Source organism: Doryrhamphus excisus, linkage group LG22 (genome assembly GCF_037039965.1).
Source record: "Doryrhamphus excisus strain RoL-2023G ecotype Guam linkage group LG22, RoL_Dexc_Guam_v1.1, whole genome shotgun sequence".
Taxonomy (NCBI): Eukaryota; Metazoa; Chordata; class Actinopteri; order Syngnathiformes; family Syngnathidae; genus Doryrhamphus; species Doryrhamphus excisus.
In genome coordinates, this window is record NC_136378.1 from 10703374 (window position 1) to 10728027 (window position 24654).

Here is a 24654-nt window from a genome sequence, read left to right on the forward strand (position 1 = left end):
GTCCTGATTGGATGCTACCATTGTCACGTGACTGTATTATTTCCAAAACGTCACTTCCAGAACATTGTTTAAACACGTTATAGCGAACCTGCATTCTAGATTACAAATAATTTAGCGAAAAATAAGAATACAAATTAATTTAACGAATAGCTTTTGGTGTATCTCGTTTATTTTCCTCAAATGGCATAGCTATTGTCTGTAGAAAAACTGTAGAAAGTCCTTTCTTTAGTGTTAGCAAATACATTAGCAACGTAGCAGCCTAACTATACATTTAAATTGCACATATACATTTCATGTGTTCATCTTGTTAAATTATTGTAGTGTAGTCATAGAAAGTGACTTATATAACACGGTGTAGTCTACTAAAGTGATTGTGTTTGTGGAGTCTGCATATGACATCTCTTGGAGTCAGGATGTGGTTTACTGAGTGCAGCAACCGGAAACCTCATTTTATCCTTTATCTGTCGCTTTGTCCTTGTACTACTCAGTGTTTTAATATTGTTGTCACTGTTACCATGTTCCCCAGGGTGATTCTAAATGGGACAATGATTAAAAAATCTCAGCAAAAAAAAAGAACTTCTCCATGCAACTACAAGGAGAGATTTTTTGTCCTGGACACGGAGGCATTGAAGTATTCAGAGTGTCGCCCTGGAGTAAGTATATATGCAGAGTACATTTCATTGTTGGCCATTTGAATCATTCTAAGATTTGGACTGTAGGTTAGGCTTCTTGATGATTAATTTCTGTCACATTTTTAGTGTGTATAGAAAGCAAACTTTATGTTATTTCAGAAAAAGTCCATACTCAAAGGCTGCATCAAGTTATGCAGCATTAAGTGTGTGGAGACAGTGTTTTCCGATCTCCCTATTCCATGTACCTTCAAATACCCCTTTCAGGTGAGGTTCACACTTTGTCAGATCAACACTTTGAACAGAATATTTCCTCTAAATCCAAGGCAAGATAACGTAGTATTCTCGAATACAAACATCAACAGGTTTTTCATGACCACCATTTCCTCTACATTTTTGCCCCAGACAATGATTGTCGTCTGAGGTGGGTCAAAGCTATTAAAGAAGGTGAGCAGGTCTACAATTTTATTTGCAGGTCTTTAAAGCAGAATTTTAGTCGTGCAAATTAATTTGTTTCTGATGTATAATGATTTGTTTGTGTTTTTGCTCATATTAGAGACAAAAAATAACAAGCTGGTTGAAAAATACCACCCACAATTTTGGATGGATGGAAAATGGAGATGTTGCCAACAGTCAAATAAACTGGCAAAGGGCTGCCATGTATATGATCCACTGGGTTACGGTTTGTATTTTGTATAATTTCTATTCATATAGTCTTATAGCCATGCTTATTGTAAAATGTACAGTATCTATTTGTGATTGAGATAGTGCTGAATTCTGCAGAGTGCACATTTGGCTTTGATTAGGTATGTTTAAGTGTGCAGATTGTAAATATCACATTTTAAATTTCTCCTCAGCCTCTAAAAGACCCCTTCCTGGAATCCCAGGTGCAGAGGTACCCCTCGTTTTTTTTAAATAAACCAATTAAAAAGTATTATTTATAGGGTGAGCAGGGCAAATATAAATGTTATACCTAACATTTGTTTGTGACATTTGCATGTTTTTGTATGTGGTAAATAGTCGTTATTAATGGTACAGGACATTAATTTGCTACAACAGACACATTTATAGACAGTATAGTACTAACTAGAAAAATATAAGAACAAAAATATAAAGTGAAAATGAAAAAAACAAGGTAAAAGTAAATAAAATAAATAACATACTCTAAAATAAACATAATGTGATTATATAATTCATGAATATGATCATTCAAAGCCATTTTGTAATATTGTCACAATTTTTCCCATTAGGTAGGATTGCAAGACGCATTGCAAAAGATGGTCATTGCATTGCAGAACTACACACCATTTAGAGACAAAGAGTTGGCACTTCAGAAAGACAAGGAGTACATCCTGATAGACAGCTCTAACCCCGAGTGGTGGAATGTACAAGATGAAAAAGGGTAAAACACAACTATTCCTATTGGGCTTGTGTAGGTAATGTTATATGTAAAACCATGTGAATTTTCTTTCCCTGTCATTAGGAGCACAGGTTTAGTGCCCAGGACACACGTAACTGAAAAGTCAGAGAAGAACTTTGAGGGATTTGAGTAAGTTGCATTTCATGTCTGTCTTTTCCATTTCTTCTAATTATCATTTGAGTAATTTCTGCACGGCGCAGTGCAGAAATTCCTGTTGTGCATGTCTGGGTAAAGTTAGGTGGGAAAAAACGGTGTGTCTTTTTCTAATATGTGTTTTTAAAGATGGTACAGCAAGAACATAACCAGAGGGGAGGCAGAAGACATACTATTCAAACAGGTAAAAACAACAAAGTCTTGCTTTTGCTAAATGAATTTGAAAGTGAAACTGAACCAGTGGTTAGGATGACAGACATGACATAACACATGCAATCGCAATTGCTTCTGAGGTGTTGCATTTTCTGCAGAGCAGTTTTGCGAGCATGAGAAGAATTGCCATCTACAAGGAGTGGTTCTTAAATATTTCCCCTGACCCTTTCCAATTGACTAAGAAGAACAACATTTTTCAGTTATTAGTGTATCAACTAACCATTTCATGGTATGAGATGTGCTTGCACTTCACAAATGAGTTAACGGTTGGAAAGAGGTCAACGAGACTAAGGGGTTTAATAATTTCATTGCCACAGGACAGTATGCCAGTTTCCTCACTTCTCACAACATCGGTAGTGGAAACATGGTCATTACACATTTTTTGTGGGATTACCCGTGTATAAAAATATAGGGTAGACCCACCGATTGTGGTGGAAAAAGGTGATTCGCAACTCCAAACATCAGTGAGTTTGTAATTTGCATGCATGCAAGTAACACTTGCGCCGCTCCTTATATGCACACTATATAATGCTACACAGAAACTGCTTTTGTTTTCCATAGACCCAACACTGACTTCACATCTTAGGCAAGTTAGTTTCATGGTGATCTTGAAATGCCAGATGTTATTTTAATCAAAGACTGTGACACTGATGATGGTGGTGCTTATGATGGGACAAGTGCCCTAATCATTCTATATGAACTTAGCTCTTACAAGAAAATCACCTTTTAATACTTACACTAACACTAACGTGTTTTACATTTTCAGGCAAAAGAGGGTGCATTCATGGTTCGAAATTCAAGACAGACGGGCGTTTACACAGTGTCAGTCTTCACCAAAGCACCAGGGTAATTTGACATTTATAATATAATTCCATCTATAATAGCCGTAAATGTAATGCAGCTCTTCAACATATCATCTTTAGATCTAATGGGGAAAAAAATCCATGCGTGAAACATTACCAAATCCGACAGACCGAAGAAGGAGACCGTTCTTTTTACTTGGCAGAGAAGTACCTGTTCCGCACAATTCCTGAGTTGATCTATTATCACCAACACAACGCTGCGGGTAATTGCTGTAATTTATCAGATGCAATGTTGAAACCGTTATGTTTTGCTGCTAACAATGCTCATGTCTGATGATGCCTTTCCACAAATCAATTTTTTTACTCTGTGTGTGTGTGTGTGTGTGTGTGTTATTTGGTAGGTCTTATAACACGTCTGAGACATCCTGTCACTCAAGCAGGCGGCTGCTCCCAGGAAATCGCTGGCCCCTCCCAAGGTAATACAATAAAAGATAATGATAGATTGTTGCTACTGTGCTTATTAGTACTGCTACAATAAATCTTGTTACTGATGCTTTTGCTGCCCTCTACTGGTGTTAAGCTCTCAGTTGGTCCTGATGGCTCACTGTTGTAAAAAATGTAATGTATTTTTTTACAAGTCATTGAGTGACTATTACAACATTGTCAGACACTATATATAAACTGGGCTCATTCAGCATATCATGTATGAACGCAGTGTGAAGGAAACAGATTAGAAGTATTAAAGGAAGACACCTTACTCCCACCTTGCATGTGTGTCTGCGTACATACTGTATATGTACGTATGCAGTGTATATAGTGCATATACAGTAGATATATATTTTGTGCTAGACAAAACCATTCTCTCAAATGATTTATTGCCCAACAGATGAGTGGGAGGTGGGCCCCGAAGAGCTGGACTTTGGTCTAGAATTAGGCAGTGGACAGTTTGGGTTGGTGCTGGAAGGGACATGGAGGGAGAAGAAGGTCGCACTGAAAATGATAAGAGAAGAGTGCATGTCAAATGAGGAATTTAAAGAAGAAGCAAGAGTCATGATGTAAGTGAGAGTCTTGATTAGCTTGTTGAGCTAGCAATCAGGTAATAATTTATAATTGGCTATGTGTTATCAGGAGATTGCGCCACTCAAAGCTGGTTCAGCTTTATGGTGTATGCACCCAGCGTTCTCCAATGTGTTTGGTGTTGGAGTTCATGGAGAATGGTTGTCTGTCAGACTACCTGCGAACCAAAAAAGGGACTTTATCCCAGGATGCAATGTCGGAGATGTGTCTGGATGTCAGTGAAGGGATGGCCTATCTGGAGATGTCAAACTTCATCCACAGGGATCTGGTAAAACGATGCCATCCCTCCATCCATCAACCTTCTATACTGCTTGTCCACATTAAGGTCCTTAACGTGCTCTCTTCTGCATTGTAGGCTGCCAGGAATTGCTTAGTTTCAAAGAACAATGTGGTGAAATTGTCAGATTTTGGCATGACCAGGTGGGGGATTTACCAAAATTCCCTTTGTTACGATAAAACATGATGTTTTCTTGCTTGTGTGATGTATCTCTATACTGTATTGTAGATATGTTCTTGATGATCAGTACACGAGTTCCCTGTGTTCCAAGTTCCCCGTCAAGTGGTCAGCACCAGAGGTTATCAAATATTGCAAGTTCAGCAGCAAGTCTGATGTCTGGTCCTTTGGTAGGAGCTTTTTGACTTCATAGTGTAAAAAAATTATGAGATTTTAAACAAGAGGCACTAATGCACTGTAGTTAATACTGTATTTCAGAAAACTGCTAGATGACATCTTTTCCAAATGACATAACCATTTAGGAGTGTGTTTACCCCTTCAGGTGTTCTCATGTGGGAAGTGTATACAGAGGGCCGTCTTCCTTATGAGAACCGCACCAACTCTGAGGTGGTGGAGTCCTTGAATGCTGGCATGAGGCTGCTAAAGCCCAAGTTGGCACCAGAGGCTGTGTATTTGCTCATGGAGTGGTGCTGGAAGGAGGTGGGCACAAGAATCTAATGTGTGCTACAGGAGACATAAAAATAACGTTCTTTTCCTCACGTTTTCAATCTTAGAAACCAGTGGATCGTCCGTCCTTTGCTCTTTTGGTGCACGAGCTTTCTTCACTCTCCTCATACTTGTGAGACAAGACAATGGTAGTGGGTGCTAAATTGTATTAACAAGGCTGTATTTATTTTATTTATTGCATCACTGTCATTTGTTTCATGTACCTTATATTGATGTTTCACACAATCACCCCTGGTAACATAGCCACCTCTGAGTTTTGCACTTTATTTGTTTCATTCCCCTGTTCACAGTTACACAGTTATTTCATGCGCATAAAAACTGCTGCGCACTTACATGTACGTATGTAAAGGTTAACAATAAAGGGTATTTGATAAGCTGTCTGAGTTATGTCAAGTGTTTTGTTAAGGTTTCAATACTGCTCAACAAGTTAGGGAACTGATCAGGGCATACTTATAAGACTGTTTAATGAATATGCCTGCACAAGCTTATGCAATCTAAGCACTGCACAAATATTATTGACCAAATCAACTGTGGTATGTGCAGAGTGACAATGCCATACTGAAGTTGTAACAACAACATATTATGAAGCTGTTCGTGAGTGAGCGTTAACAGTTTGCACCAGATCTAAAAAAAAACCTGTCAAATCTATTTGTGATGGTGTCAATTTATTAGTGGTGGGCTACCACAAATAAATTAATGCATGGACCTGTAAGTGTATGGCTTAACTAAGGACCATATTTGGTTGCTTGCAACTATAAAAGTTCCATATGAATCAGATTATACAAGGTAGCAATGATTCTACATTGATGTCTATAAAGAACAAATAGAGAAAAAACCTTGTCATATTATGCAATTTCTCTATATTGAAGGCAAAACCCTATTTAAAATAAAATTACAGGAAAAAAACATACAAATCCACAGTGTTTGCATTGCTTTTGTATAGTATTATTTCTACAATGTGCCGCAAATGGCCCCGAGCCTTGACTTTGGACACACTTGCCTGAGCTAATTCATTATTTTGGTCCTACCAGCACACTACTATCTTTTGGAATTACAAACAGTAAACATGCACGTAGCATCACCTTACAATTAACAGAATAGATCATTTAAACCTATTTAGATGTATTCAGACTTTGTATTGATCAAGAATGGTTCATCAATAAAAAGACCATAACTAACATCGAGTTATCATCATCACCATCATCATCACGTACACTCCACTGTGACTGTCCCTTTAAGAAACTGCACTTGCAGCCATTTTCTGCTCTTTGTGTGTGGGGTGGATTAACGCTGGTTATACATACTGGGGCGAAACTAGAGCATCAGTCGGCTCACAAGACGAGTGAAAAGACGGAGAAGTGGTTGGAACGGCGTCACACCGTCCGCCCGCCACCTCATATCGTCAGACGGACATGAGATTTGCAGGTACGTTGGCGACTTGGCGAAGATGAACGGCTCTCGATTGGTGATGTGAGCTGGGTAGTGATGATGGCTGGAGAGCTCCTTTTTCCGCCTCACTTCCTCCGTGCACAGTGCATCATTCACGGTGTGTGTTTAGATGCTTACTACATCAAAGGTGCATGGGCGTTGCTGAAAGACACCGGATTGAGTGAGCCGGTTATTTCCACACACCAGCAGGATTCCCGTTAGCTTCCACGGGCACCGTAGCTCCCGTTGTGGTGAGATGGGTGGGGTGAGTATAGCGTAGCAAGTGCACCGATGAGTGATGGAGGCTAGACGTTTTTATTTTTTCAATTCCCGAACGGAGGAAAAGGGGCTAATCTGGCGGTCGTTCTGAAGAAATTCGATGCTTGACTCCATATTTGCACGAGTAGCCTAAGCATGGATGTGCAAGCGAGCGAGGTGTCAACTTTGGGAGGCTGCATTGCTCTCATGGCGACACGCCTGCAGGCCTGTGACTGATGCTCGGATGGCACGTTCACCTACTTCCGCTTCATGTCCAAACACCCAATTTTCAGTGACTCCGTGATGGAACCACCGTGTCCTCTTGTGCATGGAAAGGCTTCAGCCATCATTGCAGGCATTTGGTTTATTGTAATTTACCTCCTCGCCCTTAACAGTGATGTCATGACTTGTAGCCAGGCTGCTTCACCAAATGTTTCCCCATAGACATTGCATTTTACTCAAAAGCGTCATTGATGAATTGATTATGAATCCCAAAAGTGATTATGCTTCAAATGAAGTGGGTGTTTGTTTGAAGCTGGAATGTATTATTACTTATAGGTGTTATTTTTAACATCAATTTTATTGAAAATCCTCTCATTAATACATTTGTGCATATGCATGTTTGTTCAAGATGTTTTTTTTTAACTATAAAGGACAGAAAAACGATTTTGCAAGTATTGTGGCTATCTATACCGTCTTCCTCTAATTGTGGTTGCAGTGTACTGAGAGGTGTAGGTAATATTTTGCTCATCATGTCGCCATGAAAATAGAAAATATTAATGTAATGCAAAATGGAGTACACTCCTTATGTGAAACATGGACACATATTTCTTTCCCTTTTCTGTCCATTTTAACATAAGAAAACACGTTAATTTGAGCTAGCTTACAATGCTGTCATTGGGATACACCTATTTAGACTATGGATCCTTCTAAAAAGAAAAACCTCTAACAACATGGCATTGTTTGATTTTCACACTCTGATTATGCATTAACATGTACACTGATGATAACATGTAGTAATTGCAGTATCTTGCTTTGTTTTGATGATTTAAAACACTATTGATAAACATACTTATGCTAGTTCTGTCAAAACAACAGCGGCGATAACACTTACGATCTCCGCTCTCTGGGATGGCTGCACGTAATGTTACATAAAAGTAATGCCTGCCGTATTTCAGAAAAAGGGCATCCTACCAACAATAAAATATGGATATGGTGGTGGTAGTGTGATGATCTGGGGCTGTTTTGCTCCCGGAAGACTTGCTGTGGTAAATTGAACCATGAATTCTGCTGTCTACCAAACACTGCTGAAGGAGAATGTCCGGCCATCTATTTGTGACTTCAAGCTGAAACCAACTTGTGTTCTGCAGCAGGACAATGATCTAAAACACACCAGCAAGTTTACCTCCATTCACCTCTGTGAAAAGCTTCATTTCCCACACCTACAAATGAAACAATTCATTCAACTGTTAACCTCAAAACTAGTCTTGACAGATGTCAATCGCAGCAATGTCATTTGTATGCCAAAATAACTTTTCAATGCTCTATGCATGCCACATAATTGGCATTTTACTAGTGTTGTTTGATAGGGATGCTAACTGCAGTGAATCTTTAATGAATGGAAGTTGTTTTGACCCTGCTCTGCTTGTCAAACATGGTGTGGTGTACATTGTTGTTGGTCTAAAAGGAAAACACATCATTGTGAGAGTCAGGTGATACGAGCTAGCGTCCGGCACAGTGCATTACCCAGACACTGCTGGAAAACGGTATGTGCATCAAAAGTGTGTGACGGTGCTCTATGGATTGATTTTGTTTCATGAAGATGAATAAATGTAACAAACCCAGCCTGGGGGCAGGGGATCCCATTGAGGAGTGTGACCCTGAACCTGACACACTTTTCCCTCAGTGTGTTGCCTTTCTGAAGAGTCGCATAGTAACAAACACGGGCTGCAGTCGTCTGTGTTAAAATGAAGTTTTAATTAACAGCAATAATACTTACTTTTCATTGAAACTCTGACTCATTTTTTTGGCAATATTTTTATTATTGTGTGGTTTGCAGTGTGGCCGAGTGGTTCGCTTGTTGGCCACCAGTCAGGAGATCGGGAAGACCTTGGTTCAAATGTCTGCTTGGGCATCTCTGTGTGGAGTTTGCATGTTCTCCCCGTGCTTGCATGGATTTTCTCTAGGTACTCCGGGTAGGTATGAATGTGAGTGTGAATGATTGTCTATATGGGCCTTGCGATTGGCTGGTCAACAGTCCAGAATGTACCCCGCCACTTACCCAAAGGTAAGAACCCTAATGCAGTACAATGCAATTATCTTATCTTGTAAAGGCTGCAGCTTTTGCATTGAAACTCATTAGTTTGTCATTAATGAATTATTCATATACATGGAATCTGGTGTCTAATTGGTCATTCTTTCTCAACATTTTTTGTGTTAAGATAACAGGGCCACTTCCTCATGCATTTCTCACTGTCATAAGAATGGGTGAACCACGAATGTAATGTAGAGGAGTGTCATGTTGAGTAGGCCACAGGCTTCTATTTTCTATGGTCATCATAAATTGCATGTCTATGCAGTATTGAAGCAAATGGTTCCAAAGAGAGTTATTGTCTTGCAAGGTCTCATGTTGTTTTAGTATAATCAGGCCTAGAGCTAGGATACCAAGAGAGGAATGAAGGGGCCCTTTTCTATGTAAAGATGCACAAACACACACACACACACACATACACACACACACACACCAACTGTTGAGCAGTGTCTAGTATAGAGTGGGAAAGTTTATTCAGCCAACTCTGGCTTTAAACTAGGTCTGTTTTCCCAAACATGACTAGGAACTCAGCAGCATTTGCCTGTAGCAAAGTATCACTTATTTTAGCAAGTTTTCAAAGTGATGTAAGTCTTCAGAGAATAATCTTGTCACTGTAGTTATAAAGTTTCTTTTCTGTAGTTCTAGTTCTAAGACATTTATGTTAATGTCTAATGTTAATAAGAAGCCTATTATAGATGCAGAATGAGGATGGCTAGTAAACCTTATTTAAACATTTTCCAAAGCTTGCATCAGGAATACAATGCAATAGGGTTGGGCGATAATTTTTTATACTAGTTTGAATTTTCAAATGGGAATATTACAGTGGTACAACCTATTATGAAAGTGGTTTTGATAGAGCAGCTGCCCTCAACAACTGGAATAGACTAGCTTTCTTTGGACACAGCAATATAGACATACTTCTGTTCGCAATAATTATTGATCCTACAATGGCCTGCCATTTAAGATAGATGGGTGTGTGGTTATACTCTTCATCATTGTGTGTGCTCAAATGAAAACTACACAATTACACGATTTTGCAACAGTGAGCCTATTTACTACTGAATTCCAACCACAAGTTATGTGATTGAGCGATTACCAATTCAACAGTGTGATGTTTTGTACTGCCATGGCACAAGTGGAAATTTCAGGGAAGAGCCACACATAATAGTTTCTTCTAGCTCATTTTTTCTCAACGCTCATCTTCTCGTTCTGGCTGTGCATGTTAAGCTGATTATTGGCCCTGTCAGCTTTGTCTGCTCGGTCAGATGTAAATACACATTTACCACAGTCCCATGATATCAACGAGGCGCTTTTATATATGCTGCTGTGGTTGTGCTGCTGATTTGTAATGAGAAAGAGAAGAGCAAGGGCTACATTTGCCTCAAGCGGTCGACACACATTCCTAGTATTGATCAAGAATTACACGGAGACTAGTGTGCATGCATATGCACGTGTATACTTACTTTTTACCCTCGTGCGTTTCTCCTCACCAATAAACCAGAGTCTTGCTGCTCACATTTTCATGGCAGGTTCTTCTGTTAAAAATAAGTAGTTCAAGACATTTGCTCTTCCAGTGAACGTCTGTATAGAAATGGGATGCAGCTGCGGGGGCGAGACAGACATAGAGCCTCACATAATGAAACCAGTTTCAGAGGAGGAAAGGACATTGTCTATTCTACTTAAATACCCTTTGTGTAAATTGTTTTATCCAATATCTTTGGACGTCTTTATTCTGGCTACATTTGTGTGATATTTTATTGTACCTCCAGAGTTCCGTCAGGTTTTTCAAATAAAGCTATCGATTGAATGTGGAGATTAGGCCTTTTTGGCACTTAAAGGGTACCTATTATGCTAATGTTCGTCCTCAATACGTTTGTATTGAGTTTGTATAGAGCAGCTACACACAATAAACCTGCACAGAAAGCTTTCTAGATTTTCCAGAATCTGCACCTATTCAAGCTGTATTTCCTTGGATTTTCTAAACAGTCTGTTTTAATTTATCCCACCTATGGCCCGCCTCTGTGGCGAGGGATGATATATTTAATACATATTTAATATTTATTTAATATTATATTTAATATTTATACATATTTTCAATATTCAACCCGTTAATGATATTTAAGACATATTTAAGACAGGCATTTGACTTAAATACTCCCAAACAACTAAGTGAAAAATTAAAAAGTTTATTCACTTTCCATCGGTGTGAAGGGTTGAAATCGAGGGATTGGAGAGTCTTTCTCTGAATGTGTGGAAACTCCTGTTTCCATGTCACTGAGCAGAGTTATGCTGCCAAGATGAGTTGTCTGCATGGATGTGGGCCTTGTCTGATGTTTTTCTTCAAACTACCATTTACTCGGGACAGATCAGCAGCACCTCTGCTGGCTGGAGCCGAATACTGTACTTTCCTCGCTTTCTTAGAAGCCACAAATCATTAGCAGTCAGCTCCTCACAATTGGTTATTATTGTCTTTTATATGCGTCTCATGTGCTGCCCATTTCTCTTCTGTCAGACTTGGGTGTGGCATGAGTGAGGCTTTGTAACCATGACGACCCACGTGACCCTGGAGGATGCCCTGTCCAATGTGGACCTGCTGGAGGAGCTGCCCCTCCCCGACCAGCAGCCATGCATCGAGCCGCCTCCCTCCTCCATTATGTACCAGGTACAACCCCCCGCCCCCCATGCTGTCACCACCATGCACCGCCATGTACGCTGCTCACAACACTCCTCTTCCTTCTTCTGCAGGCCAATTTTGACACAAACTTTGAAGACAGGAATGCCTTTGTGACTGGCATAGCCCGGTATATAGAGCAAGCTACAGTCCATTCCAGCATGGTGAGACCATTCAGTTTATTATCCATCTGGTGGTTAAGGCAAAGCCAAAGATGGTGTGCATTGCACAGCCTTGTACATTAATATTTTTGTCTAGATTGGATTTTTTTTTTAGATCTTGTCTTTTGGTCATTCACTCACAAACAACACATGGTCACACACTGGTGATTCAGCCTGGTACTGTTCTCCTCAACACTCTGACTAGGTAGTGTGATGACTGACAAATAGAGGAAGATGTGCTTTCCTAAACAACATTTCATCAGGAAGTTCCATTGAGGTTGAAGGCAGTCTATTTGAGGACACTCGAGCCAGAGGGATGCAGAAATGTGTATCACCTACTTCTGAATGGAGAAAACGTTCCACTGCTGAAATATTAATAAAGTGTCCATTCATTATGGAACATGCTACTCATTCAAGAGGAATAAATACAGTATGGAGTGAAGAGTAAATTTACCACAACTTAAAAAACAAAATAGATTATCAGGTACCCAAAGTACTTCACAGTGAAAGGAACACCACTACTCAGTCACACACTGGTGGTGGCAATCTGTAGCAGAGCTGCCCCCACCAATTCACGCCTATGACCTCTCCGACCACCACTAAATATTCATTCACAGTCATACACCAGTGTGAGCAGCACTGGGGGACATCAAGGTGGGTTAAGTGTCTTGCCCAGGAACACAACAGCAGTGACTGGTTGGAGGGAACGAGGATGTACCCAACAACCCTCCAGACAAAATGCTCTACCTCCTGAGACACTGCTTCCCTGATAAATAATAATGCTACAATGTCTAATGTCTAACAAATTGTTGAAATGGTATGTGTTACTCACCATTATATAAATTTGTTTACATGTAATGCATTGATGAGTTACAAGTAATGCGTCATTATTTATTTATTTTGCGCAGAATGAAATGCTGGAGGAAGGACATGAGTATGCTGTGATGCTTTACACTTGGAGAAGCTGCTCGAGAGCTATTCCGCAGGTAACATAAACCCACCTGCAAGTAATGGTAGAATGGTAGACCCAGTTTCTACATAAGTATTCACTGTAAAACTAAAAAGGGTATTTTGGTTTTATCATCATGTCATGTTCAGCCCACAGGTTCCTCTGTGAACCTAGAAGGCATGAACACATAGAAACCTAAAGAGACATTGTACACAGAGAACTAGAAAACAGAAGACATATTTGGATTTTTATCAACACATTGCAATCATGAGTGTCATTGTATTATTTTTGTTATTCATTCTGTTTGAATGTGATAATCCTGGATTGCTGCTTGCTGCCTAGACTGTTGAATTTCCTGCAATGACCCTAGTACTACACGTGTGTGATGGTGCCCTCTTGTGTTGATTAGGTGAAATGCAATGAGCAACCCAACAGAGTTGAAATCTATGAAAAAACAGTCGAGGTGTTGGAGCCGGAAGTCACCAAGCTCATGAAGTTCATGTACTTTCAGGTAAGACATTTATGATTTATAATGGAAATATTTCCAGTAAAAAAAGTATACAGTTGAGTAGCTGTACATCAAAATAGCGTGGATATGTAAGACTTTTGATGACAGTAACTGATTCTGTTAAGGGGTTTTATTTACATATATATAATTTTTTACAGCGGAAAGCCATTGAACGTTTCTGCAGTGAAGTAAAGCGTCTGTGCCATGCCGAGAGAAGGAAAGACTTTGTATCCGAGGCCTACCTGCTCACTCTGGGCAAATTTATCAACATGTTTGCTGTACTGGATGAACTGAAAAACATGAAGTGTAGCGTCAAGAATGATCACTCTGCTTACAAAAGGTACGTTGCCATCAATAAATGCAACCTTTTTGTAAAATTACTTTTTTATGGAAGTTATGGATTTGTCTGTCTCAAGGGCTGCTCAGTTTCTGAGGAAGATGGCTGACCCTCAGTCCATCCAAGAATCTCAGAATCTCTCCATGTTCTTAGCCAACCACAACAGGATCACTCAGGTTTGTTTGGTGCTATAGTTCTACACAGGGATATTTTGGGGAGCTTGTCTATCTCTTTTGTGTAATGTCATATTTCATCTTTTTACATCTGTGTATTTATTTTTGTTTATTGTTTTGTTATCCTTATTTTCAGAAGTCATATTCACGCCATTTACCTTTATTTGTGATTCAGGAGTTCTGTTATGCCTTTGTCAGAAAAGGCTTTCTTTAGCTTTAAAGTTGGGGTCATAGTGTAAAGCAATAGTCTTCAAATACATTTTGATGTGGATAGATGAATAAGTGAGAGATGAAAAGATGGTGAACTAATTTTTCTCTGTTGTATTTTATATGTAGTGCCTGCACCAACAACTGGAGGTGATTCCCGGTTATGAGGAACTTTTGGCGGATATTGTCAACATTTGTGTAGATTATTATGAGAACAAGATGTATTTGACTCCAAGTGAGAAACACATGCTGCTCAAGGTATCCATATTCAGTGATTTTCTTTTATGTTGTAGATGTCAGATGCTTTATTCTGCCTTTTGCGTGGGAAAATAACACATGTCCACATGTCAGGTGATGGGCTTTGGTCTGTATCTGATGGATGGGAATGTGAGTAATATCTACAAACTAGATGCCAAAAAGAGGATCAACCTGAGCAAGATTGACAAGTTCTTTAAAGTAAGGCTTTGCCATTTTCAGTCTATATTGGCCCTAAGTTGGGGGTCAAGGAATGAAAAGTGTTTTTCTTTCATGTACTTTTTAGCTTCAAGTTGTGCCACTGTTTGGAGACATGCAAATAGAGCTGTCCCGTTACATTGAGACAAGTGCTCATTACGAAGAAAACAAATCCAAGTAAGAAACCCATTAGTACACACTGGCAGAGTGACATCTTTGAATCACACCGTCAACTGAACAATCTCTCTGTTCACTCAGGTGGACGTGCACCCAGAGCAGTATTTCACCGCAGTACAACCTCTGTGAGCAGATGGTGCAGATCAGGGAAGACCACATCAGATTCATCTCTGAACTGGCACGGTATAGCAACAGCGAAGTGGTGACAGGTTCGGGTCTGGATAGCCAGAAGTCAGACGAGGAATACAGAGAGCTTTTTGACCTGTCGCTGAGGGGTCTGCAGTTGTTGTCCAAGTGGAGCACACATGTCATGGAAGTCGTAAGTACTTCTTTTTGAATGGTCGGGGAAAGCTTTGAGAGTCTCAACTGCCACAGCTTTAGGTACACTTGCACCATTGATTTATATCTAATACAACAGTCAAAAAGCAAATGTTACAATTGGTTTGCCTTAATTAAGCACTTTGAGGCATAAAAATGGCAAAATGAACCTTGGACCTTTTGACCTTTTACTTAAGAACTTTTTGTCTGACAAAAGCTAATGCAGTCACTCATTTTCATTTTGATTCTTCCAGTACTCATGGAAGCTGGTCCATCCCACGGATAAGTTCTGTAATAAGGATTGTCCAGGCACAGCAGAGGAGTATGAACGAGCCACACGATACAATTACACCAGTGAGGAAAAATTTGCCCTGGTGGAAGTGATTGCCATGATCAAAGGTCTCCAGGTATGAAAGGGAATAAAAGGTCATTTGGACATTTTGTGTAGCTTTCATATAAATGCTCTTAGATGCTGACTGCCATACAAAACACCAATTGTCTTTTGTTATTGTCCATTAAGTATGTTTTATCTAATACAGATGTGATGCCCAGCGTTCAGTTTTCATGGCTATAATTTTGTTGTGTAGGTTCTGATGGGCCGGATGGAGTCTGTTTTTAATCAGGCCATCAGGAATACCATCTACGCAGCGTTGCAGGACTTTGCCCAAATGACACTCAGGGAGCCGTTGCGGCAGGCTGTGCGTAAGAAGAAGAACGTACTCATCAGGTACACACTGTTCAGATCTGATTGTCACATTTGTCTCTTTATATTGTCCTGTGTGGCTCTATCATCCACTTTTTCTTTCTTTCTACAGTGTACTCCAGGCCATTCGAAAGACCGTCTGTGACTGGGAAGGGGCGAGGGAACCTCCAAATGATCCTTGTCTGAGAGGGGAGAAGGACCCTAAAGGTGGTTTCGACATCAAGGTACCCCGTAGAGCTGTGGGACCATCAAGCACACAGGTATGATATGCAGCAGGATGCATAATTGATTTTATCTCAAATGTATAAATGGAGTTCCTTTTTAACATATTTACATCCTCACAAATATGCACTAGTGGCTGTAACGCATATGGCTGTATGTTAAAAGCAGGCATTTTAAAAAGATAAATCGGCATTGATCAACTCCTATAAAGTTGGGTTGGGTCCCCTTTAGCATTTGTTGTTATATTTGTAGCGTTTGTTGTTATAGTAGTGTAGAACTTCACTACTGCAATACAGTAGCTCATTGAATGTCATTATACTTGTGTATAATACTTGTTGTGCAGTGTAATGTGTGGTTTCTTTCTGCTTCATGGATTCTCCTTTGTGCTCCCCTGCAGCTGTACATGGTGCGCACCATGCTGGAGTCATTGATTGCAGACAAGAGTGGCTCGAAAAAGACTCTGCGCAGCAGCCTGGATGGACCCATTGTTGTGGCCATTGAAGACTTCCACAAACAATCCTTCTTCTTCACACACTTACTCAACTTCAGTGGTGAGAAAAACCTCCCAATGCAGATAGCGAATAGGTTCATTGACAAAAGTAGTAGGAGCTCTTAATCAACTGAACACAAAATTAGTACTGGGACTAAGTAGTAGAAGATTCCTTCAAATCTTATTCCATCAGTTTTGCCGTCTGTTGGTGTTGGGTTCCGGTGCCATTGTACAGAGCTGGCCCTACTAAGAAATTTAATGGCCTTTCTTTGTTTCTTTTTTTTCCAACTGTAAAAGAAGACTGAAATGTAAAGACCTGTATTTGTGGGACTAATGCAGTGCTCTGTGTCCTTCAATGCCCAGAGGCCCTGCAGCAGTGCTGTGACCTTTCCCAACTGTGGTTTAGAGAGTTCTTCCTTGAGCTGACTATGGGACGCAGAATCCAGTTCCCTATTGAGATGTCCATGCCGTGGATCCTTACTGACCACATCCTAGAGACTAAGGAGCCTTCTATGATGGAGTGAGACTGACTTCATTTTCAGTCAAATTGTGTTTGAGCAGTATGCTGTATATTTATTTGCTTTGCTCCCTCTGCTAGGTATGTGCTGTATCCTCTGGATTTGTACAACGATAGCGGCTACTATGCTCTTACTAAGTTCAAGAAGCAGTTCCTTTATGATGAAATTGAGGCTGAGGTAATTTCTAATGCTGAAATGCAAATGTTTTTATCTGCTTCTAGACTATTTGCTCTGTGTGCGCAGGTAAACCTCTGCTTTGATCAGTTTGTCTACAAGTTGGCTGATCAAATATTTGCTTACTACAAAGCAATGGCTGGAAGGTAGGTGTGAAAAGCTAATTTGTAAGGAGTTGCATCCTCTAAATTGTTTGACATGTTTTCCACAGCGTCCTCTTAGATAAGCGCTTCCGGGCAGAGTGTAAAAACTATGGAGTGATTATACCATACCCTCCTTCAAACCGCTATGAGACGCTGCTGAAACAGAGACATGTACAGGTAATAAAAATGTTTTTAGCTTCTGGTTTGTAACAATGTACCTTTTTGCACTTGATTTATTTGTAACTGTATTTATGGACTCTTCCATCTGTTTCCTGCAGCTACTGGGTCGCTCCATTGACCTAAACCGCCTGATCACCCAGAGGATCTCTGCTGCCATGTACAAGTCTCTGGACCACGCCATCAGTCGCTTTGAAAGCGAGGATCTGACCTCCATTGTGGTAAAGTCACACACCATGGTGACTTCAGTAAAGCTGTGCCTTCAAGTCAGTCTGTGAACCCAACATTCTGCATTGTATTTGGTCAGGAGTTGGAGTGGCTGTTGGAAATCAACAGACTGACCCACCGGCTTCTGTCCAAGCACATGACCCTGGACAGCTTTGATGCCATGTTCCGGGAGGCCAATCACAACGTCTCAGCTCCCTACGGACGAATCACACTTCATGTCTTTTGGGAACTCAACTTCGATTTCCTCCCGAACTACTGCTACAACGGATCAACAAACCGGTCAGCGTGTGTTTGTAAATGCACCTTTTCTACTTCCTGTGGACTTTTAATGGAAACATGTTTTATTTTCAGCTTTGTACGCACAGCCATTCCCTTCACCCAGGAGCCTCAAAGAGACAAGCCAGCTAATGTGCAGCCTTACTACCTGTATGGGTCCAAGGTGTGCTGCTGTCACTCACATGTTTAAGTACATTTCTTAAAGCTTATTTGACTTCTTTGGAAAGGGCACCTATAACACTTTTCCTTCTCTGTGTCCTCTTCCCCTCTCAGCCTCTGAACATTGCCTACTCTCACATATACAGCTCCTACAGAAACTTTGTCGGCCCGCCTCACTTTAAGACAATTTGTCGTCTCCTTGGCTATCAAGGCATTGCTGTTGTGATGGAGGAACTGCTAAAGATTGTCAAAAGCCTGGTATGCATCATCTTGCATCAAAATGTTGCCTCCTCTTTTCTTTGGTGGATTCTCATAGTCATGTTTTGTTTCATCTTTGTGTCTTCTCTCGGCTTTCCAGTTACAGGGCACCATTCTGCAGTATGTAAAAACACTGATAGAAGTCATGCCCAAAATCTGCCGCCTACCCCGCCATGAGTATGGCTCCCCAGGTAAGGTTTTCTACTCCTCTGTAACGGTGTCTTCACTGTTGTAGATTTTTGGTCTCTGTTATTAAAACAGATTATTTCATTACTGTAATTTCCGGTGTATAAGACGTTACTTTTTCTTAAATTTTGAACCCTGTGGCTTATAGGGCGGTGCAGCTAATTTATGGCTAAATTCTAATCTCGTGAGATATCCTTTGCTTCAGAACTACTACTAACTGTTCTAATTAATTAATTAATTAATTAAAATACTGTTTCACATGAATAATTACTGTCATTTGAAACTAAATTGCCTCTGAATTGTAATATGTTACACAACTTCTTCATATTTTTTATTTTTTAATAGGACTTGACATTTTAAACAACAAATTATCCATTGAACCTTTGTACTTACCACCAAATTTATTTGTGATGCCCTGTGTTGCCTTTTGATATATATAGTAGACAAATTCACATTTTGGAGGCAAAATAAAGTTAACACTGTACAGTTATACTACATCAGCTGCTGACTGGCATCTTTCCATTTTTACAGGAACGGTTTGTTCAGATTAGACGTTAGTCAGATGGACTATCCCTATGAGAAGGGTTTAGTAATCCTTAGATTACGGATGTTCTGTACCATGAGTTCTGACCTGCTTGAGATCTTACTACCAGCAGTTAATGACCTTCTCATCCTCTGATCAAGAGTCTGGCGCTTGGACACAATGTGGGTCAGGCCACATCCACAGGATACAATATGATTCCCTTTCTTTCATTCCAGGGATCCTGGAGTTCTTCCACCATCAGCTCAAGGATATTATTGAGTATGCTGAGCTCAAGACAGATGTCTTCCAGAGTTTAAGGGAGGTGGGAAATGCCATCCTCTTCTGCCTGCTCATCGAGCAAGCTCTGGTAAGCTAAATCATCTGCTGGTGACATATCACTTGTAGCTATAGTTACTGTATCTGTTGCAGCCTGCATTGCTGAAGTGTTATATGTGGTTCCTCTGTGAGTCTAAACCTTTCTGCCCAGTTTAAGATGTTGATTTCCTCTAAATCAGCTATCACAGACAGAAACTTTCAGACTCCCAGTCTGAGTCCCACAGTGAGTTTAATTTTGAAATTATGATTCTATTTTTCATTACACGCTGGCGTCTACCACAGGTGGTAAGGACATAGGTTTTGTTCATTGCTATCAAAGTAACACTAAGACTATTTCTTTCTGTTTTTCTCACGTTAGTTTGGTTTGCTGTGTTTTTTTCCCCTTTTGTGTGTTTGCATGACACAGTTCAATGTCTTATCAACCTTGAACTCTGTATGATAAAGTGTCTCTGGATCATGGTGTGCATGTAATGCCTTTTACATACAACACATCTCAGCTATCCTACTTAGCACTTTTTTCTTTGCATACACAGTACTGGTTTGAACTTTAGTTGCATGTGTCCTACTCATATTGCATGACTCTTTCTCTCACCTTTTCTTCATTGTATCACCCAATGTAACTGCCAGCAACTCTTTATTTACTTCTATTTTAACTTAATTAGTGCCAATCTACCAATAATTTGTCAGTCCAAGCTAGTTACAGATTACCTCAAATGTGCCTCTGTGTAGCATCAATTAATTAATAATATCTTCACAGTAGACATGAAACATGATAGTCCTTAGAGCTGGACACTTACTAACCTTGGGACCTTGGGTGTTTGGTGTGTGGCTACCTGCATGCTCTGTAAGGATGTCCTTAAACCAAGGGGTGTATTTAAATGAACTAATCTTGTATTCCTCTTAAATATTAGTCACAGGAAGAAGTCTGTGACCTTCTTCATGCTGCACCCTTCCAGAACATTCTACCAAGAGTGTACATCAAAGGTATATCACAGCATTAACATTTGTGAACAAGGACGAGGGGAAAGGAAGAATAGAAAATACCAGTCAACAAACAAATGACAGGCTCGTACAGCTCAAAAAAACACACTGATTAGTCACGGCACCACATAAGACCAGCTCTCTTTGCAGTGCAATAAAATTATGCAATTTATGCAATAAAAATGATCATGATTAAAACAATTTCCATGCACAATGGCATCATCAAACTTACTTAGTTGTCCATATCTTAACACACCTTTCTTCTGCACTTTCTTCACCACCTGCTGTGATTGTTCACACGAGGTGTTCGAGCACATTACTTAAATCTCAGTGTTCGGTGCTGTTTTTAGTTGTTATACACGTACCCCTACAACTAGGGGTATGCACTTACCCTACCTAAGTAATGTCACATTGTAAAAGCGTCTTTATGTTGTTTAGAGGGAGAACGTCTGGAGGTGAGAATGAAAAGGCTGGAAGCAAAGTATGCCCCTCTCCACCTTGTGCCTCTAATTGAGAGGTTGGGAACCCCTCAGGTCAGTATATACTGTCAGGTGCATTAAACATGCATTTAAAATGTGATAAAGTGTGATATGTTCTCTTTGTCTTTCTGGTAGCAAATTGCCATTGCCCGTGAGGGAGATTTGCTGACCAAAGAGCGTCTGTGCTGCGGCCTCTCCATGTTTGAGGTCATCCTGACGCGTATCCGCAGCTTCCTGCAAGACGGGGTGTGGCGTGGGCCGCCTCCCACTAACGGCGTCATGCATGTTGATGAGTGCATGGAATTCCATCGCCTCTGGAGTGCAATGCAATTTGTGTATTGCATTCCTGTGGGCACTCATGAGTTCACAGCAGAGTAAGTAACACCACGCTTTAGCATGCCAACATGTAATAGATTGATGTTTTCATCGCAGTCGGTTTGTTTAAGCTTTGAGGAAGGTTGGCAAATGTGTGATGGTGGAACACAGCAATTGATGGCACAAATCCAGATAATGAAAATAGTTGGGATGCTCCGATCGATCGGTCAGTGAACAATAACAATATGACAACAAGTAAACCAGTACAAGGTGTTAGCTGTACAGGCTGGATGGGACCAATCACAGTGGCGTGGGTGTGATCGGAATATGCTGGGAATAATTCATAAATATGTGATAATATAAAATGGGTAAATTGTACAGCATACAGTATAGGGACTTTTTTTGGTCAATTTCTCTTGGAGATTAATGACTCTACCTTATGGAAGAACAAACACATTTGACTTAGCACTACTGCACACTAATTCATGCCAGTATCTTATTTCTCTGTCATCTTCATTTCTCGATCAGAAACTGTATTATGACTTGTGTGTTTTTGCCTTCCAGGCAGTGCTTCGGGGATGGTCTGAATTGGGCCGGCTGTGCCATCATTGTTCTGTTGGGACAACAGCGCCGTTTTGATCTCTTTGACTTTTGCTACCACCTGCTCAAAGTCCAAAGACAAGATGGCAAGGATGAGATCATCAAAAATGTGGTTGGTATACTGTTTTGTATTGATGCTCCGGTCAGGGTTTTATGCTGCCGATTCCGATACAAATAAGTATCGAATAAGAAATCGGACGGTACTGATAGCGAACAAATGGATTGACTGTAAATGTTTACATTTATTTACGATGGGTGCTATTGGCCAGGGGCGTGGCATAAGAGGGGAAAGTGAGGACAATTCCAAAAATAGCTAAGGATAAAAAAAAAAAAACCACACACACACACATAGCCACTCTATTAGCTATATGATCTGAAAAAGAAACCATAAAATCACCTTAATTTAGACAAAAACACTAGAGAAGGACACTACACTGCACAGGGTTCTCTGCAATAGTACGAGCCACAGGTGATTTTTTTTTTGTGATTGCCATTGAAAGGCGTTATGCGGCTCACATTTCCACAGACAATCAGCAGATACTAATCGTGGCCGATCGATCTGAGCATCACTAATGTTTTTCAAATAAAGCATTCCAGCATTGTGTTTCTACTATGATTGACTGTTTCATCACTGTCTACCCTCACAGCCACTAAAGAAGATGGCAGACCGCATCAGGAAGTACCAGATCCTTAACAATGAGATATTTGCTATTCTAAACAAGTACATGAAGGCCGTGGAGACCGACAGTTCCACTGTGGAACATGTTCGTTGTTTCCAACCTCCTATACACCAATCCCTGGCCACCACTTGCTGAAAACAGACACACATAGCACACACTGAAACACACACATTCCCCACAGATGTGATGCTGTTTCTTGCTACTTGTTGGTCTCTTACAGTTGTCACATACTGTAATTCCTCCTCACTGGCTAAAGGACTTAAAGACACATCATCTCAAACGCTCCCTGACATGTCTTTGAATGCCTGGAGCAGTGAGGTTGACCAGACCAGAAGTGGAAGTATGTCTACACATGACTTTTTTCAGTTTTAATATACACATGGAAGTCAGACTCATGCATGCCCTCTTTTATTCCTTCTACTTCACACCTGAAAATTGGCTTACTTACACATATGCCCAAATAGTCGTATTTGAGTCCAGACTGTGCTAGAAGACAGTCAACCCTTACTGATTCATAATTATTAAAAAGATCTTAACTTAGTGCTCATAGGCCCGGCTATAGATACTAACAGTACTAGCAGTGGACTCGGAGCTGGCGTCACATCAGCTCACCATAATATGTTTGAAAACTCCTCATTAGTGTACTTATCTGGTGTGCCTATGATATACTTTCCATCTGTCATGATACATTTGAAGAGTTCTTCATTATTTTTTGTGTTAACTTCATCTGCTTGCTTTTAAGGAAATGCGAATACCTGACTGTTTTGATTTGCTTTTGATGATCTTACTCTCCCACCGAAACCCATTTGGTTTTCTTGCCTCATGGCATATTTTTATTCCATTCGTTTCAATGTAAATTTCACTGTTGAACCAAGTGAAGTGTTGAGTGTTGTAATTGTTCTTGTTTTAATATGAATATTTTATTTGAAACATCCTTGGTATATTGGTCTGATACTGATTGGAAATCCTTAATCCCTTATTCTCTTGTTTGCCTGTTGGAAAGATTTTTATATACTGTATATGAATACAGTCATAATAATCATTATTTAGAAACAATGCGCAATTTTGGGGTGAACTTGTTTTGCTTTTTCCAGAGTTAAAAGCAACAACATGATTAGAAAAATACCTCTGGGTTTATGATGACAGTGCTGTACTAGATTAACCTGTTTGGGGTGTGTGGATGGTTCGGGTCCAGTAGATGTGTGAAGAAAACATAAAAAAGTGACTCAAATGAGCATTTCCTGAATATAGACAGTATTAATTATTGTTGGACTTTTGCTTTAGTTTAGCAGTGTTACGAAGATATGCTAAATTAGCCCCTATTTTTTCATATGAAGGAAAACAAATGACTTCAGCAGTCATTCCTACCTTTTGATTTTTAATTACACCTTCTTTTGTAACTCTGCAGTCTTTTTATTGTATTTATTCAACTTTGATCTATTGTTCATTTACAGGTTAATCTAGTAAAAACGAAGGCACAAGTTGTATCATTGCAGAACCTTAGCATGGAAGTGTAATTTATTGTCATCAATGGCTCCATTTGTGACATGAGGCTTTGTTTATGTAATTGTACAAGTGACCATGTTTTGAAGTACTGAAAATGGAGAAATGACTATAAAATGTACAACAATGGTCCTGCATAGGATTTGAAATGATGTTGTATTTCCATGAAATAAAACATGTTTAACTGAAAGAAATAGTATTGCATTTGTTTTTGTTCAATTGACCTGAGAATTGGGTCTCAAATGAAGACTAGTCTTTGGGAGGTGCAATAAATTAAGTGATGTTTAAAATATAGAAAAACACACCTAATCTGATTTGCTTTACTATGAATACATATAATAAATAATATGACTTCTGTTTGGGAGTAACATTTATGTACCGTATACACTGATAGTTAGTCTATATAAAATATTATAAGGTAAGGTCCAGGGTAGTAACCAAATGCATATTAGGTACTGTAAATATATTTATATTTACCATATGGTACAAAGTCTGG

General features: G+C 39.9%; 2 protein-coding genes across 3 annotated transcripts; both read left to right on the top strand.

Moving 5' to 3' along the window:
- The first annotated feature begins 71 nt into the window (after positions 1 to 71).
- On the top strand, positions 72 to 5620 carry itk (IL2 inducible T cell kinase). The gene is made up of 17 exons (XM_058063625.2): positions 72 to 653; positions 792 to 896; positions 995 to 1076; positions 1186 to 1311; positions 1487 to 1524; positions 1880 to 2031; positions 2113 to 2178; positions 2332 to 2386; positions 3182 to 3261; positions 3339 to 3481; positions 3620 to 3694; positions 4105 to 4273; positions 4347 to 4563; positions 4651 to 4715; positions 4801 to 4919; positions 5072 to 5229; positions 5304 to 5620. The coding sequence occupies exons 1-17, from the start codon at positions 393 to 395 to the stop codon at positions 5370 to 5372; spliced, it is 1980 nt and encodes a 659-aa protein (XP_057919608.2). The 5' UTR covers positions 72 to 392; the 3' UTR covers positions 5373 to 5620.
- Positions 5621 to 6503: 883 nt separating this feature from the next.
- cyfip2 (cytoplasmic FMR1 interacting protein 2) lies at positions 6504 to 24341 on the top strand. Of its 2 annotated transcripts, XM_058063603.2 has the most exons (30): positions 6506 to 6681; positions 11766 to 11915; positions 11999 to 12088; positions 12994 to 13071; positions 13444 to 13545; positions 13701 to 13882; positions 13959 to 14055; positions 14389 to 14517; positions 14611 to 14715; positions 14801 to 14889; positions 14971 to 15208; positions 15462 to 15614; positions 15795 to 15934; positions 16023 to 16170; positions 16530 to 16683; positions 16986 to 17142; positions 17221 to 17317; positions 17384 to 17460; positions 17526 to 17634; positions 17736 to 17855; positions 17942 to 18141; positions 18214 to 18301; positions 18412 to 18555; positions 18656 to 18746; positions 19501 to 19631; positions 20512 to 20584; positions 21020 to 21114; positions 21196 to 21434; positions 21940 to 22087; positions 22623 to 24341. In XM_058063603.2, the coding sequence occupies exons 2-30, from the start codon at positions 11799 to 11801 to the stop codon at positions 22788 to 22790; spliced, it is 3759 nt and encodes a 1252-aa protein (XP_057919586.1). In that variant the 5' UTR covers positions 6506 to 6681; positions 11766 to 11798; the 3' UTR covers positions 22791 to 24341. The 2 variants fall into 2 exon arrangements, with proteins under 2 accessions (XP_057919587.1, XP_057919586.1); XM_058063604.2 differs by lacking the exons at positions 20512 to 20584; positions 21020 to 21114; positions 21196 to 21434; positions 21940 to 22087; positions 22623 to 24341 and adding an exon at positions 19883 to 20499 and having other exon boundaries at positions 6504 to 6681.
- The last annotated feature ends 313 nt before the right edge of the window (positions 24342 to 24654 follow it).